Genomic DNA, 15966 nt, shown 5'->3' with positions numbered 1-15966 from the left:
CATAACATGCTGGGACCAACACGGCTACACCACCACTGCCAATATCATTGGATTGTCTCATTTTCAGCAGGGTGTCTTCAATCAAATTTAAAGTCACATAGGGGTCTTTGTGTGTGTGGTCTGATTGGCTGAACATCTGGACATGGATAGACACAGTCACTACTTTCCCAAGAGAAACAAGCATTTAGGCCAGTAAAACAGGCATTACAAATCAAATCTTTTATTGAGTTTCTGCTCCTTTAGCATGTGGCACACAGAGTATTAAGATACAAAGTCTAGTGAGAAGTTAGGTATTTGTGCTTCACCGAACAAAGGCTTCCTCCTCTCACCCAGCAAGGATATACATACAAGTCTAGAACATTCAGATCAGTCAATCATGATGCACAGTATAGACTAGTGCATGGTGTGACATTTAGGGGAAATGAGGCTGAGCTGGAAACTGATTGCTGGCTCAGGTGCTTGCTAACCTGAGTCACCGTACCTGTACATTGGTGATTAGAGAGGAAGGGGATGACTGGCCAAAATTGTTTAATATCAGTGAAACAAACACTAATGTATTTAGTAACTTAGAGAACAGAAGTCCAAGATTAAAAGTCTCAAAAAGTCCATTTGCTGATAAATACCAGCTGACTTTGTAGGATTCAAAAACATGGTACATTGAGATGTGGTAACATCATTTTCTGGATCTTGCAGGGAGTGGCATTAGCAACCATTCATTATTCACAACAGACTTTTACCTTGGTTTGAGATTTTAGACACTTCTCTTATTAAGTAGCTGCTTACAATTTATGGAAAAATTTAAAGTAGGGCTGTCAATTAAATCAAGAGATTAACACAAAATTAGCTACAATAAAAAACCTCTAATTAATCACAGTTTTAATCACACTGTTAAATTTAAACAATAAATATCAATTTATTATAAATATTTTTGATGTTTTTCTACATTTCCAAATATATTTATATAATTACAACACGGAATACAAAGTGTACAGTGCTCATTTTAATATTACATTAAAAATGAAACAAAATAGTATTTTTCAGTTTACCTCATACAAGTAGTGTAATGTAATCTATTATGAAAGTGCAACTTACAAATATAGAAATGTTACATAACTGCTCTCAAAAACAAAAACAATGTAAAACTTCAGAGCCTACAAGTCTATTCAGTCCTACTTCTTTTTCAGCCAATCGCTAAAACAAACAAGCTTGTTTACATTTACAGGAGATATTGTCAATAAGAAGCGGGCAGCATTGTCACCAGAAAGTGAGAACAGGCGTTCGCATGGCACTGTTGTAGCTGACGTTGCAAGATATTTACGTGCTTGACATGCTAAACATTTGTATACCCGTTCGTGCTTCCACCACCATTCCAGAGGACATGCTTACCAATTGAAATTCAGCATGGATTCTAGTATTGTTTAACAGTGCAATTAAAATTACGATTAATCACAACTTTTTAAAAAAAAAATCTCTATGATGAATTGTGATTTTTTAAAAATTGTTTGACAGCCCTAATTTAAAGCTTTAAAAATTAAAAAACAACTTGTTTATATTTTTTGTGCTCCCCTGTATTCTCTCACGCTGTACTGCTAAGGATCATTTATAAAAATAAAGATCTAGTGTTTATGCAAGACTTTCACCTGCTCCTATAACCCATTTCCCACCTCACATCAGAACCCTGCTTGTGTCAACACAGTACTCTTCACTCCGCATCAGACAAGTGACGTCACAGAGGAACAAGCAGCAGTAGCAGACAGGGGTCAGGGGGAACAGATAGCTCAGTGGTTTGAGCATTGGCCTACTAAACCCAGGGTTGTGAGTTCAATCCTTGAGGAGGCCATTTAGGGATCTGGGGCAAAAATTGGGGATTGGTCCTACTTTGAGGAGGGGGTTGGACTAGATTGACATCCTGAGGTCCCTTCCAATCCTGATATTCTATGATCTATAACTGTGTTCATGCAAATGGCCCTAGAGAGAATACAAAAAATGGATCATTTTCCCTGAGGAATCAACAAATCTTCAATACATCACAGAAGGAAGTTTGGGGTACACACGGCACAAACTTTGAAAGGCTCATGAACATTTCTACGTGAATAAGAAACCTGTAAACATGTGGCTGAATTCAGATTGATCACAATAATAAAGAGCTGGTCACATGAAGTCTAATCAAGGCTTCTATTTATACGGTTCCAATCAGTCAGAAAATGCAGCAGCATGCTTCTCCCCATGCCTCTTCCCTGGGGCATGTCATCGGTGTGCAGATAGGCTGAGAAGGTCTCTGTTACTGGTCCAGCATTTTACACATTATTTTACAGACCAACCTCCCAGCTCATGTTTTATTCCATCTTCTTTCTCGGGCAGCAGATCCATAAAATGCAAACCACAAACATCGTCTTGGGAGACATAACAGACCAAGACAAATTTGACCACAAAGTGTTTCTTCTGCCTTTACCTACGTTGGAACAACTAGGCCTGGAACGCCTCACTGGTGCCACTCAGCAACAAGTTGTTCAGACTGTAGGACAAGTGCAAAATAACTTTGTTTAGTTCCATTCTAGTTCACTGCTTCAGTGGCTCATGGTGTGGGAGGTGGCTTAGGAGATGGACATGAGCCTTGGCTGTCGAAGCTTGCTGCTCGGCCTTGCCACTGATGGGAGAGAAAAGCAGCACGTTATTTCCCTTGTCACGATCACAGTCTTACTTTCCACAGTCTCATCTGCTGCTGAATTAGGTTTAGCCTATGATTGTCTACTTCCATCACTTGGTCATTAAGACCTCATTGGTGGCAGCCATACCTGCCTGACACCACCTATGGGAGGTTGCCAGTGCGTTTTATTACTTTTTTAATCCTGAACCCCGGTGCAGAGACTGAGCATCAGCTAAATCATGCCCATGCTCCTTAGCTGGAGAAAGTTTTGCCCTCCCGCTGCTTCCCATTTTACCATGCAACTTTTTTTTTTTTTTTTTTGGTAATACTGAACGACAGCAAAGTGAATTAAATCACTGCAGCACAGAGAAATAATGAGACTCCACAGGACCCAGTGCCGGAGCCACTTTTCAAATTGAAAATCAGATCAGACTGGGGATGGATGGATAGGTTAGTGTGTAGTAAACACTTCATTGTCAGGGACTTCAGACCATAAATTATTAGCAATTTGTCTTTGAGCTATTAGTGTAGTTTAAAACCAGTATCACTCGAGTTTTTGACGTCTTGCCAGTCTCTCTCTCTCTCTCTCTCTCTCTCTCATTTTATTGAATGCGAATGACAAACTACATGTATCTCCCAAAGACTGCAGGGAACATGGTATTTCACACTGCACCTGCTCCTGGCTCCTGTTGCAGTGTTGTCCACCCCAAACCAAATCTTTCCTCTCCTGAGCCAGCAAAAATCTTTGCATGTAAATATTAGAGCTCAAAGTGCATGAAGTTCACGTAAGAGAAAATTCACCAGCTGATTTGCACCAAATCACTGCAAATGAATGAATCCAGGCAAAAGTCACACCACCGACTGGCTTTGCCACAGGGTTTCCCTGTTCCAGTCCAAACGTGCAACGTGAATGTTACACTGTTTAGGAGGACCAATGCTCTCAACCATCATCCATGCACCCTGTGCCATGGAAAGCATACACAGGACCCTGGGGAAAATCAACTTGCCCAGTAGGATCTGAGAGGTGCAGTTACTCACTTAAACTCTCAGAATAACTGTGATAAGTTCCAGAGTAATTGCTCCCCCAACCCAGTATAAACCTTGCAAGTGGCTGGGTTTACTGCCATAGAGAAACAAATGTGGTTCCATACCTGGTTGTGGCTCATGTCCACGAGATGTCATTGCAGCTTTGGCCTCTGATGGTCTAGTAATTCATTCCATGTAAAGTGGGTGGAAAATGCCATGACAAGTATGTATGGGTGGAGAATTCGGATTCAGTTTCATTTAACACCTACTTTGCTCAGATATAAATGGTGATCTGAGGTGCAAAGCAGTGGCCAATCAGGCCTTTCACCCATCACTTGCTACCTTGGAGGTACTGTCCCTTCCACGTGCAGTTCTCTCCTGTACTCTGTTATGCCACCAGCACAGGATGGCAGATCAGAGCTATGTAATCTCCTTTGTGTAGGATGGCTGGCTCCAAAGATCCTGTTTAAGACATGCTATCTGAATACACTCGCTGGCCTGTAAGAGTTCTCATTAATTCTTTCCCCGTTTTTCACTTCAGAAAATAAATGCTTGCTTTGGCCCAGGCCCATTAGTGAGAAGAATGAGTCAGCATGGGGAAAAGGCATGGTGGTGGGAACATGATAGTGACCAACCAGAGAGAAAAATAGTCAAAAAATCCTGCTTCCATGTAAGAGTCATTTACTCAAAGCCAGAGGGCTGCAAGTGGGACATCAGGGTTGCATAGGCCTTGGGCTGGTTCCTTGTATGGGGGGAGTTTCTCAGGACTCCCCATGTTCTTTGCAATGGGCACAGTCCATCTGCCCAAGAGGATCGGATGTGCTAATGCACAGATATGCCTGGCCGGATTGTGAGGTCTCCAGTCAGTGCTGAGCAAGTCACAGGGGAAGGTGTGCTGGCCATTGCCCATCTTGGCTCAGCTCTGCCTTTGCAGGGTACACTCAAATTAATGTAAAGCTAACATTATGCCAGCAGCAGACCTGCTTTCATGACTTATCTGTACAAATACTCATTCTGGGGAGGCAGGGGGCAGAACTGGGGGGTTAAGGGTTGGCATTTACTTCTTCTCCTCAAAGAGGACAGACCTTTTCATTTCCAAAGCAATCCACTACACAGCAGAGTGGGCATTTAATTAAAGGTCAGCAGAAAGTACTGCGTTAAGAACCAAGAATGGTCTCTCAGACCTAGGATACCTTAAGGTAATAAAAGGCATTCTGCAGTCCTGCCAGGCTGCTCACTACAACCTAAAGCCCCAGAGGAAAGCACAATGCAGATGTAATCTCAATGGTAGAATTGCCTCCAAAAAGATGGGACATCAGAAATTACTCCAGAAATAAGCTCTTGGTAGAGTTTAGGATGTGCCATTGCAGCATTTCTCCTGCTTTTACATTGATAATGTTATCTATTCTTAACAGTGAAGGAAGCTCTAGTGAGACCAGGTCAAGTGACCTATGTGTCTTGAGAAACCTCAGGATAATTTTCCCCTCTCTTAATTAGAGAAGTGAGCCATTCTTTCTGTAACAGCCAGGAAAGTGTCAGTTCTTGGAAGGCCAGATGGACTCAAAGGACTAGAGGAGATTGGCTTTGCATATCATTAAAGATGAGCAGTTATCCTTCATTATGGACTAGATCCTGCTCCCAGTGAAGTTAAATTATTTCTCCAGAAAAAAGTTTAAAAACAAATAAATGCCCAAGTGCTGAATGTTAAAACTGCCTCGTAACATTGGAGACGCATTTTATACTGGGTTGGTGATATTAGGTGCTCCGAGACAGAGACAAATCTCCACTTTTCACTGTTTCCTTCAATGTTCCTAAAAATACTCTGATTTTTAAAAATCTCTTCCTGTAAACATGGCAGTTAAAGATCCTGACTGACTGATGTCAGGAAGTATTTTGAGGGAGACAGCAAGGCATGAGAAAGTAATTGGAATGGCTGAAGCATACCTAGTACTGCAAGGGGAAACTCATCAGATGCTGAATTGTCCTAGATCAGCGTGTTGGTTCTTTAGCCGTGTGCTGATGATTGTAGGAACCGTGTGTTAGGTACCAATTAGTGCAAGGCACTGGAAAGCAGGATTCCTGGGTTCCATGACCAGCTCTATTGAAGTTGGTGTGAATGTGGACAAGCCCCTTAATCGGTCTGTGCTCATTCAAAGAAAGGGGGAATAACACTTCCTTACCTAATAGGGGCCTGTAATTAATTAATTACTTTAAAGTGCTTTGAAATCCTTCGAAGAAAGTCACCAAAGAAGTGCAAGCTTCTCACTTACTGGCAGCAAGACAAGAGTGAACGGAGCTGTGGCTATTGACAATGGTTCATTGGAGATCATCGCCATGAAAGAGGGAAAGGGAGAGCAAGGACTTGGCTCATGCAGACTCAGGCCTGATTCACCATTTTACTACTCCAGTGCTATTCCTGCAGGAGCCATCAGTGTAAGACTGATGCAATGGCTGGAGGAACCAGGCCATGCAGCACACAGGTTCCTCTTGTTGAATAGTCAGGAAATGCCAACGGGAAGGCAAGAAGTCCCTGGAAGAGAAATCCAGGTTTTACACAACTCTGGAAGATTGCCACTGAGAAGCCATAGTGCAGTGTTGTGTCTGGAACACACACCAGCAGCTGGAACTGTACAGGGAGGGGCAGCAGCAGCCTTGGAGGAGAGGAAACCTGGGGGAGGGACTAGTTCATTTCATTAAAGAAAGTCCTTCCTAGCAAGGAATGTCTTTTTCTGATTTATTTGAGGTCTGTGATCTTATTCCAAGTCCAGAGTGTGACAGGAGCACCTTTTAGACAGATTTCTGCCCCCTCCCCACAAAATAGGCATTAGTTGAGTGCAGATTAGAGAACGTATAACAATTAGCAAGGAATTCTACATTGCTCTTCAGTTTGCACATGTGCAGTCAAATTGGGAAAGGAAGATGAGATGGCCAGGAGCTTTATCTGAGAGGAGGAGAGGAAAGACGTACAGAACTGAATGGCATAAGTCACTTCAAATTCCCCCAGGTTGACACAATTTTCTGTTTTACAATTTAGATCACTTTAAAAAAAAAAAATTCAAATTGGTTTCCTTGCTTTTGACTTAAGATCCAGGTCTGCATTTGGAAAGAAACTGTCACATGACAGATTGTTCCATTTCTTTCTAAAGTTGTTGATATTCCTCATATTCAGAGGGAACACATGTGGTGGACGGAGAGAAGGAATCCAGAACTTGCTTATTCTAATGGAAGCTTCCTAATAGAGACATTGCCCTGAATAGCCTGGTTATTACTGTTCCCCACAATAATGCAAAGTAAGCTCACCCAACCCCAGAGGGCAGGAAGGGGAGACAGTGGCTGCTTCATTGTGACAATTCACACTACCTAGGTGTTTTCACCAGAGGATCTTTCGATGCAGGTGATGCGTACCGAGTACACTGGATAGGGACATCTCAAACAAGTGCCTCTGTCTTGAGAAGTGTGACCAAAGATTTGAGTCATCAGCTTTGCTAAGACTGTACATCATGAGAATAGAGCCAATCAGCTCCCTTGTTGGAAATCTCAGCTGCACACACAAGATCTGAAAAGGCACACTTGCTGACAAGCTCTGGGAACAAGATACCCAGCATTTATAGGAGAAACCTTTCATTTGCCACCCACCTTGTTTTCTGTGAATTGACGTCTGCGAACATGACAGTGGGTGATGCCCAACACCACACAACAGACCATTAAGGAGCAGGAGGAGGAGGGGGATGTGCAGGGATGAAGCAGCTAATTCATCAAGGCATTTTAACAACCTTACCCATCTGTTTTACACAGGGATTGTGTCCTGACCTCCTGAGAATCCACGATAGGAAAGTGATCGGCAGATCCAGCAGGGGGGCAGCAGAGCTATTTTTATGCTCAGAGGGAGATTAAAGACACCTTGACCCTAAACGCTCTTACAAGACTATCTATATTTAGTGCAATAGAAAAAACATTTCCCCAGTAATTGCTGCTTGGGACTCTGGTAGGTTTTTTTTGTTGTGTTTTGTTATTTGGTTTTTAGATATGTCTGTGTACAAAAGAGTTGCACACAGGCGGGCTAAAAAATAAACACAAATAAGAGATGGTATGATGGGAAAACATGATTTTGGTAATTAATTGATCTTTAAATATTCATGGTAAATAGGCCCAATGGCCTGTGATTGGATGTTAGATGGGGTGGGATCTGAGTTACTACAGAAAATTCTTTCCTGGGTATCTGGCTGGTGAATCTTGCCCACATGCTCAGGGTTCAGCTGATCGCCATATTTGGGGTCGGGAAGGAATTTCCTCCAGGGCAGATTGGAAGAGGCCCTGGAGGTTTTTCACCTTCCTCTGTAGCATGGGGCACGGGTCACTTGCTGGAGGATTCTCTTGCTCCTTGAAGTCTTTAAACCACGATTTGAGGACTTCAATAGCTCAGACATAGTTGATAGGTTTTTCGCAGGAGTGGGTGAGATTCTGTGGCCTGTGTTGTGCAGGAGGTCAGACTAGATGATCATAATGGTCCCTTCTGACCTTAGCATCTATGAAAAGGGACCATTTGCTTGCTGGCTGTGTGTAGTGGGTTGTGGCAAGAATACAGGACTCGATGATGCTGGGCTTTCGTAATTGTCCCCCTGATCTGCCCAGCATTAGGGTGAAATGATGCATTTGATTTTTTGTTTTCAACATTTGGGTGGCCCAGCAGTGGGTTTTGATTTCCATTTTAAGTGGGTTTCATATTGTGCCTGTTTCTTTAAATTTTCCTGTAAATAATTGAATTTTTCCTTGTTTGTTACCAGAAATTTTATAGGAACTGAGCCTTGAAACTGCAATCTGGGTCTTAAATATAATGGAATAAAATCATGCAAACTGCCAAATGGAGAAATGATTCTATCCTCCTGCATCAGACATGACAGCTGGAACCAGGTGCTGTGTGGCTGCTACTGATACTGCAGAGGAGGTTAAGCTTCCTGGCTAATGGATCACTGAATACTGCATATTTATCCTGAAACTTAGCAGCCACTAAATGCCAGCCCAGCAGACAGGAATAACTCCTATATTCCTGCCAGAGGGGGTGTGTGACATGCTGCAGTTTTAGCCTGAGTGGTATATTTCACAGCACAGCTCACCACCCAAAGTCACTGCTATTGTCAAACAAATTCCATATCAGAGATGATTCTGGGTCTGATTCTAGTTTGACTTGCACCAGTTTTACACTACTGACTCCTGATTTACGGTATTCTAAAGCATCTTGGTGATAGATGACCAGGTTTCAATGGACACATACTGGTTCAGGCCACTGCTGTGATCCATGGGGCCCAGCATCTGGCCACCAGCAGAGCTCAATCTCTGACACTTCAGAGGACAACAAAATACTCCTTATACCACACCTAGCCATTGGGCAATGCTGCATAGGAGGGGAACGCTGGCTGTCCTGGCCCTGGCCCTGGCCAGCGTGGGGATGTTATCGTCTTTATTGCTTTAGATGGCATAGCTGTAAATGGTAGCTTTGTTTATCATCACTAAAGTGCCATTGATGTGCCTGGCACTGTGCAGGTTGGCAACTGCATCTCTAGGGATTTACCATCCAAATTAGACAGATAGCAACGGAGACCAGAAGGCTGCGGGAGGAAGGGGAGGAAATGGAGAGCGAGGGAAAGGGAAACCTTGTGGATGGTCAGGAAGTTGTCCAGCCTTTTCAAGTCCAGTGACCATACTGAGGGATACAAAGATGCAACAAAATGCTCTCCAAAGATGTTTGGAGCAGTTAAGAGTAGAAACATGTGGTGTGCCTCGGGTATTTATTCTGGATCACAGCAGTGTTCCCTTTTCCTGTCTGTTCTCTCAGATAAAAAAAAAAGAAAACCACAAAAACAACCTGATCTGTAAATTCCATTCCTTTCCACTCCTGCTTGCCAGCCAAGGAACTATGTCAAGCCAGAGCAGAGATGCTGGTTCTCTGGGGTCCACCTCCAGCAAAAAGCTCCACTCAGCCCATCTCAGAAACTCCCCAACTGAGAACAGAAGCTTTTTGCAATCCTTGCACCAGCTCAGCCATGCGTGGCACATGCAGTCAAAAGGAAGTAATTGACTTCAAGCACCTCTTTGAAGGATTTCTTCACCTCCACTAATGGGTGCCAGTGTGCAATCGGTTTGCGAGGGTATGCCAGCATCTCGTTCCAGTGGTCTCGGCCCAGGCCCTCGGCATTGATCCCCACACGGCAACCTCCAATGATCTCATTATGACCGACTCTGAAAGGCAATGGGAAAGTGGCGTAATTATTTTGACTAGAAAGCGCATGTGCACGTTGCCTATACAGCCATACTGCTTACAAGTACTGGAAGTTTCCTGTGGACTGCTAAGACAATCTCTTACTATCTCTTGCAACGTGTGTGCTGCTCCCAGCACAGTGGGGCCCTGATTGCAGCTAGGCCTCTGGGAGCTACCAAAATATAAATAAAAATCATGCTGATGGTTTTATCCAATTACAGGCCTTTTGGGATTCTGTATGTTGGGCTGACTTCCAGACTAGGTCAACAGACAGGATCCCAATGGATGTGTGTTCTGATAACTGAGGAGTGAGAATAAGTGCTTGGGGCTCACTAATAAACGAATCCCTCAGAAACGAACGGCTCCACTTTGGGGGAAGTGGTTTGCCTTCTAACAGGGATGATGGCTCAGATGAAATGCATTCAACACTCTGCAGCTATGGGGCATATTGTGCTCACTCAAGGAGAAAATTACTTAAAACCTAAGGATCAGGTTTATTGTTCTCATGTTTCTAGCAACATAATTATCCATAGCATTAAATGTCCATGACATTTTGCAATGCATCGTTATGGGATGCATGTTGACAGAAACTGGCTGTGTAATCCAGGCAGCAATACCAAGGCGATTTGAGCATGGAGAATGGAGCATGAAAACCAGGCCGAATGGGCTTGTCCCTTCTTTCTGCTCTCCAGAAGCTCCAACCTACCTATCATAATCCATGACGGAGATGAACAGGCTAACTTGATCCATGTTCTCTGGGGGAATATCAAAGATTATCGCCTCATTGTAGGTAGGATTAAGAGTGTTTTTCTTAATGGTTGTTTTCTTCTTTTTCAGCCTCCGCCCATCACAGAGCAGAGACACCTTGACATACGGATCTGAGGAAGAGTGGAAGGGAAAAACCTACTGCTTATGGAGTATCATTTTGTCCTATAGGAGGTAAATACAATGCATAACACCACCTCTGTGGGATGTTTATAAGAGGCCATTCCACGCAGCTAATTTATTAAAAAAAAAAAAACTCCACCCTTTTCTTCTACCTGCAAATATTCCAATTTCTGTCCCACAGCAGTAGCTCAGGGCTCAGTAACATGAGTGAGCAACAAACAGATTAAACAAGGGAGGTTATTTTTTGCTGCAAAAAGAAAATTTATTTAAACCCATATTCTGTAGAATGCAGGAATGGCATGAACAAGAACCCCATTCAAATTTCCCTGGTTATAGCGATAATTATAAGACATTTGACCTGACAGAACTCTACTTACTTTGACCAAGGGGAGAAGGGGCCCCAAAAGAACTGCTCTCTTCACCAATTCACCACTGGGAAGTGAATGTGTAATAAACTCAGCCCACATGGGTCATCATCAGGGTTTGAAACCAGGATCTTCAGCACCAAAGTAAAGCCTTCTACCCCTTTAATTAAAGGAGTAACTCCATGAAGCTGGTAGAAGTAGTAGACTGTTATCCTGTAGTGGACCCACTAATAGAATGGGACCCAACATGCATTTTGCCAATGAGTTACACAGGATATGTAGCAGCAATGACTCATTTCTCTGCAACGATGAGACAGTTCAGCTGCCGTCTGTATCAGTTCAGAGTAACTGTCAGTCTCTTAAGGAGAATCTTTCATTGTACTTTTTCCCCCATTAGGTTTCATCCTGACATTGCCTTGATACATCAGTGTCTAAGTTACCTCAGGAAGGTGCCATGTGCCTACCATAGAATCCTCACTGTATTTCCAAGTGGAGGGAATGTTCCACAGAACAAGCCAGCAGTGTGCCAGTTTTCACCTTCATCCCACTGCTTTCAATCCCTGTTTAGTTTTTGTCATTTTACATTGTCAGCTCTTTGGGGAAACCACCTGGTCTTCCTACCATTTTGTACGGCTCCTAGCACAATGGAGCTGAACTGAATCTGCAAATGCATCTGACAATACAGCAACCCCAAAACATTTCCTGAAGCAAAAACAACAACTTCAAACACTTGTAGAACAGAGTAAAAATGTAACACAGCCACCTTGAAGATCAAAATATGAAGTGGAACTTAATTTACAGAGATCTTTTGCTGCTATAGCGCTGTGTGTGTGTGTGTGTGTGTGTGTGTGTGTGTGAGAGAGAGAGAGAGACAGACACACACACACACACACACAGCAGGTACTCAGCATACAGTCTAATTAGATACAGCAAAATGCCTTTGTATCTTAGCCAAAAATATCCTATTTCTAGGACCATTCTCTAGGAAAGTTTCCATAACTTGCACATACAAGTTTATTGTTTAAGTGGCGAGGAAATAAATGGCTGTCACATCAGAGGCCTGATAGCAAGAAGTGGCATTTAACAGCCCTTTTTCTTGGTGCGAAAGGGCAGGGGGAAGAAGAGGAGGTAGGGTAGCCGTCACTTGCTTCACCAGTGGCTGGTTTTGGCAGAGTGCCTCTAAGTTACGAGCACAGCTTGGTTGCTGGGTAGACTGCTGGGGAAATCTCAATGCATTTTGAAGTTCCAGTAAACAAACAGCATGTTATTGCAGAGCTACTAAGCTGCCTTCCATCTGAAACTGGGATTCTCAGACATTTCACACTGCAGCAAGTTCCATTTGAGCAGAGCTGAGTGTGCTCAGAGATCTCTTCAGTTAGTGTTACTGTTTATTAAAAGAAAAGGAGTACTTGTGGCACCTTAGAGATTAACCAATTTATTTGAGCATAAGCTTTCGTTATGCTCAAATAAATTGGTTAGTCTCTAAGGTGCCACAAGTACTCCTTTTCTTTTTGCGAATACAGACTAACACGGCTGTTACTCTGAAACCTGTTTATTAAAAGGTTTGTCAGAAGAATTCAAGTACTTCCATTAGACCTCCAGGTAAGGAACTTGGCTGGCTTTCTTGTTAAACACTAGTGTTTGTGCATGGTGAGTTCCCAGGCAAGATTTTGGTTTTAGGAACTATGAACGCACAAAACCTTGCTAGTTGATTAAACTTTCTCACACTGGAGTGCTAGGGCAGTGCGTGGAGTGGAATTCCCGGTCACACACATTTGCTCATCATGGGTCAGATTATTCAGGCAAATAGTCTAGATTCTGGCAACAAGTGGCTAGCAGAAATTTCCATAGGTGGAGGGGAATGTCCTTGCTAGCAAAAAGCGGCTGGAGCCAGTGCCTGCATCATTCCCCAGGCCCCGGGAGTGCCGAGAGAAGTGGAGGGACATGTCTGAGCTCCAATCCACCAGTACCGCACTGTTGTAACTGGTGATGCAGCACGACATGCCCAGCAGAGAACGACGAACCATAACTGTCCCCACTTCCCTGGGCCGAGTGGTGCGTGTCTCCTGGGAGGATCGAGCACCCCTCTCATTCTCCTGGGGCTGGCTTTCCAAGTTAGTTTTATTTTTAAAGCTTTGTGAGTACAGCTCTATATCTGTCTGCACACACAAACACCCCACACCCTTTATCAGGGCACCTCAGAAACAACACAAACTAGCACAGCATCAAAGCCAGCAAGCTGCCAGGTGGGTTAAGTAAAAAGGAATGACACTAACTCTTTGAGCAAATGAACACATACCTGAGTAGCCGGTAATATCCATAGCTTTAAGATTCCTGCATTTAATGACTGTTAAGGTGAGGCGACCTGCAGTTGGCAAATAACAAAGGGAAAACATGATCTCTCCCAGGTCCACGCTTTCCTTTAATAAAAGAGGGGACAGAGCATTAGAAGTGTGTAAGAACCAGCCATGCATCAAGGTCAGTCCTTTGCATTTTTTGACTCTTTTACCCATCTTTCCTTTTTCACTCTGCAGAACTGCTTCACTTCTCTCTCACCCCAGAAACCCACTTCTGGGGAATGCATTTTGAATGCTAGCAGTGCACCTGAATTAGATACCATGGACTAAAAAGCTTCCTGTTCTCCCGAGTTAATATCTGTTGGGGAAGTCAGTATTGTTTAAAAATCCTAATTTTGCAAATATTCTCTGCTCAACCCAGGTTTCTTGTGAAAAAGAAACCAGTCGGTTTCCTGCTCAAATTGCAACATATCCCAAGTTTCTCTATCTCATCAGTGTGTGAGAGGCAAGGCAGATACCATAATGTCCAACAATGCTTCAGTAGACAGGCCTCTTTGGATAGTGGGCAGAGACTTGGGGAGTTAGTCTGAATTCTGGGCAAAGGCTTTTCTTCATCTGAGTCAGTTTGCCTGTCTCATTCTGTTTTACTAACTGACACAAAGGGGTCAACATTCTCCCCCACCCCTCTACAACCACTGCTCAGACCCCTACATTGGTTTTATTTGTAGTGTCTCAAGGAGTCAACTCATCTTATTGTGGTAAATACCTGCCCGGATGTTGCTTTTCCACAGCCATTTGAATGAGGTTCACTAGAATTCCTCTAGGAGGCGATGGGACCCCTCCCTTTCCTCAGACTCATCCTTCCACATCTGTCCTGCCAACTAATTAAATCATTTATGGAGTGTAATGAGCCAGGACCCACAGGACTCCCACGTTTGGAGGGGCGGGAGAGGTGCAGAGGTAACACTATCAGCTCAGCCGTCACTGTTCTTCATGAATCCTTGCAAACTGGATTGTATTTAAGTCAGCAGCTCCAAAATCCCATTTTAAAAAACAGATGCTATATCTCTTCTGACTCCAGTCGCTGTACAAAACCCCATGCTGAGCACCCAACATCAAGGGACAGCCATTATACAGCCATTAAAAAAATCTCAGGCCAGGCCAAGCACAGCTTCAGTTGGCTAAAAAACTGTATTCTAACTGAGCTGAGGTGCTTCCTGTGACCCTAGGCTGCAGCCTCTGACCCTATCCGTATTTGTACACCGCATTACAGCGGCGCCTGGAGAGCCTAGCCAAGATTAGGGCCCCATTGTGCAGGGCACTGCCCGTACATCTAGTCAGAGACGGCACTTTCAGTCTTAACAAATAAGACGGACACTGGATGGGAGGGGAAACTGAGGCCCAGGAAGAGAAAGTGATTTGCCCAAGCTCACCCAGCAGCTCAGTGGCAGAGCTGGGAACAGAACCCAGGTCTTCTGATGCCTTATCCGTGCCCTGACCACACAGATGGGGAGATGCCCGTCACCATGACAGCGACCCTTGACACTGCTTATCCTGGGCAGGACTGCGGCACATTATGCTATTTGTCAATCTCATTAACTGATGTATGTGAAGCTGCATTGCAGACAGCCTGGAAAGCACGAAGCATCCAAACCAGACTGCAGGCCATTACAAACATGCGTTACATACCACACAATTCCTGCACCCTCTGGATGGGACACAAGGTGATTTTCATTTGCCTTCCTAATTTGGTTTCACTGGCCTGGGATATCGTCTTGCCCTAGTACTGTATCATTTGGAGAATTTCTTTGGGGTGTCATGTGCAAACTTGCTATTAGCTGGGACATTGTTCCTCACAGAGCCAGGGAACTGTCCCTGTATCAGTGTGGTGGTGGTTCCCACAGAACACCACTACTCCACCTTGCTCATCAAGGTGACATAAGCTGCACATCACAGTATTACACTTTGCTTGGGTTTGACCTCAGTGAGCGTATTAGTCTGCCTAATACACAGTATTTCTACAATGGAGCCCAATTCCCAGAAGAGGGTTTTACCAGAATAGTTCATTCTAATCAACTCGTGCAATCAGGCTGCATTACTCATGGCTGCTAGTGGAAAGCCTAGCCATTTGCAGATAGTGCTTCTAAGGACCTCAGGGAAGGGCCGCCTATGTGACAATCATAATTCAATCACAGATCTTCCCTAGCGTCTCTTTCATTTACTGGACTCTGCTCATTCCCTAGGTCTAACACCTAGCCACCCAAATCTTGCTAACTGTATGCTCATGAAACCAGAAGTGAACAGGTCAAAAGGCTACTTCTAGCTAACCCTCACCTGCACAGCACACAGAGCTCATTAGTTGCTTTAAGTATGGATGGGGTAAATGAGGTTTCTCAGCAAATACAAGGAACTGGGACTAAAAAAAAAAAAAACACTGAGCAAAGAGGCTGACAAGCCCACATCTCTCAGAGTATTTAGCTTTCCTCC

General features: G+C 43.8%; 1 protein-coding gene across 1 annotated transcript in view; it reads right to left on the bottom strand.

Annotated features, from left to right (window-relative positions):
- Positions 1-239: 239 nt before the first annotated feature.
- The window catches only part of SYT6 (synaptotagmin 6), a 57781-nt gene continuing 42054 nt past the window's right edge, over positions 240-15966 (bottom strand). The window contains 4 exon segments of the mRNA XM_077839154.1: positions 240-2647; positions 9760-9910; positions 10636-10807; positions 13482-13602. Coding sequence (XP_077695280.1) covers positions 2576-2647; positions 9760-9910; positions 10636-10807; positions 13482-13602 — 516 coding nt within the window. The 3' untranslated portion in view covers positions 240-2575.

Source organism: Eretmochelys imbricata, chromosome 21 (assembly GCF_965152235.1).
Source record: "Eretmochelys imbricata isolate rEreImb1 chromosome 21, rEreImb1.hap1, whole genome shotgun sequence".
Taxonomy (NCBI): Eukaryota; Metazoa; Chordata; order Testudines; family Cheloniidae; genus Eretmochelys; species Eretmochelys imbricata.
The sequence above is the reverse complement of the archived record's forward strand: the minus strand, read 5'-3'. Positions and strand labels throughout refer to the sequence as shown.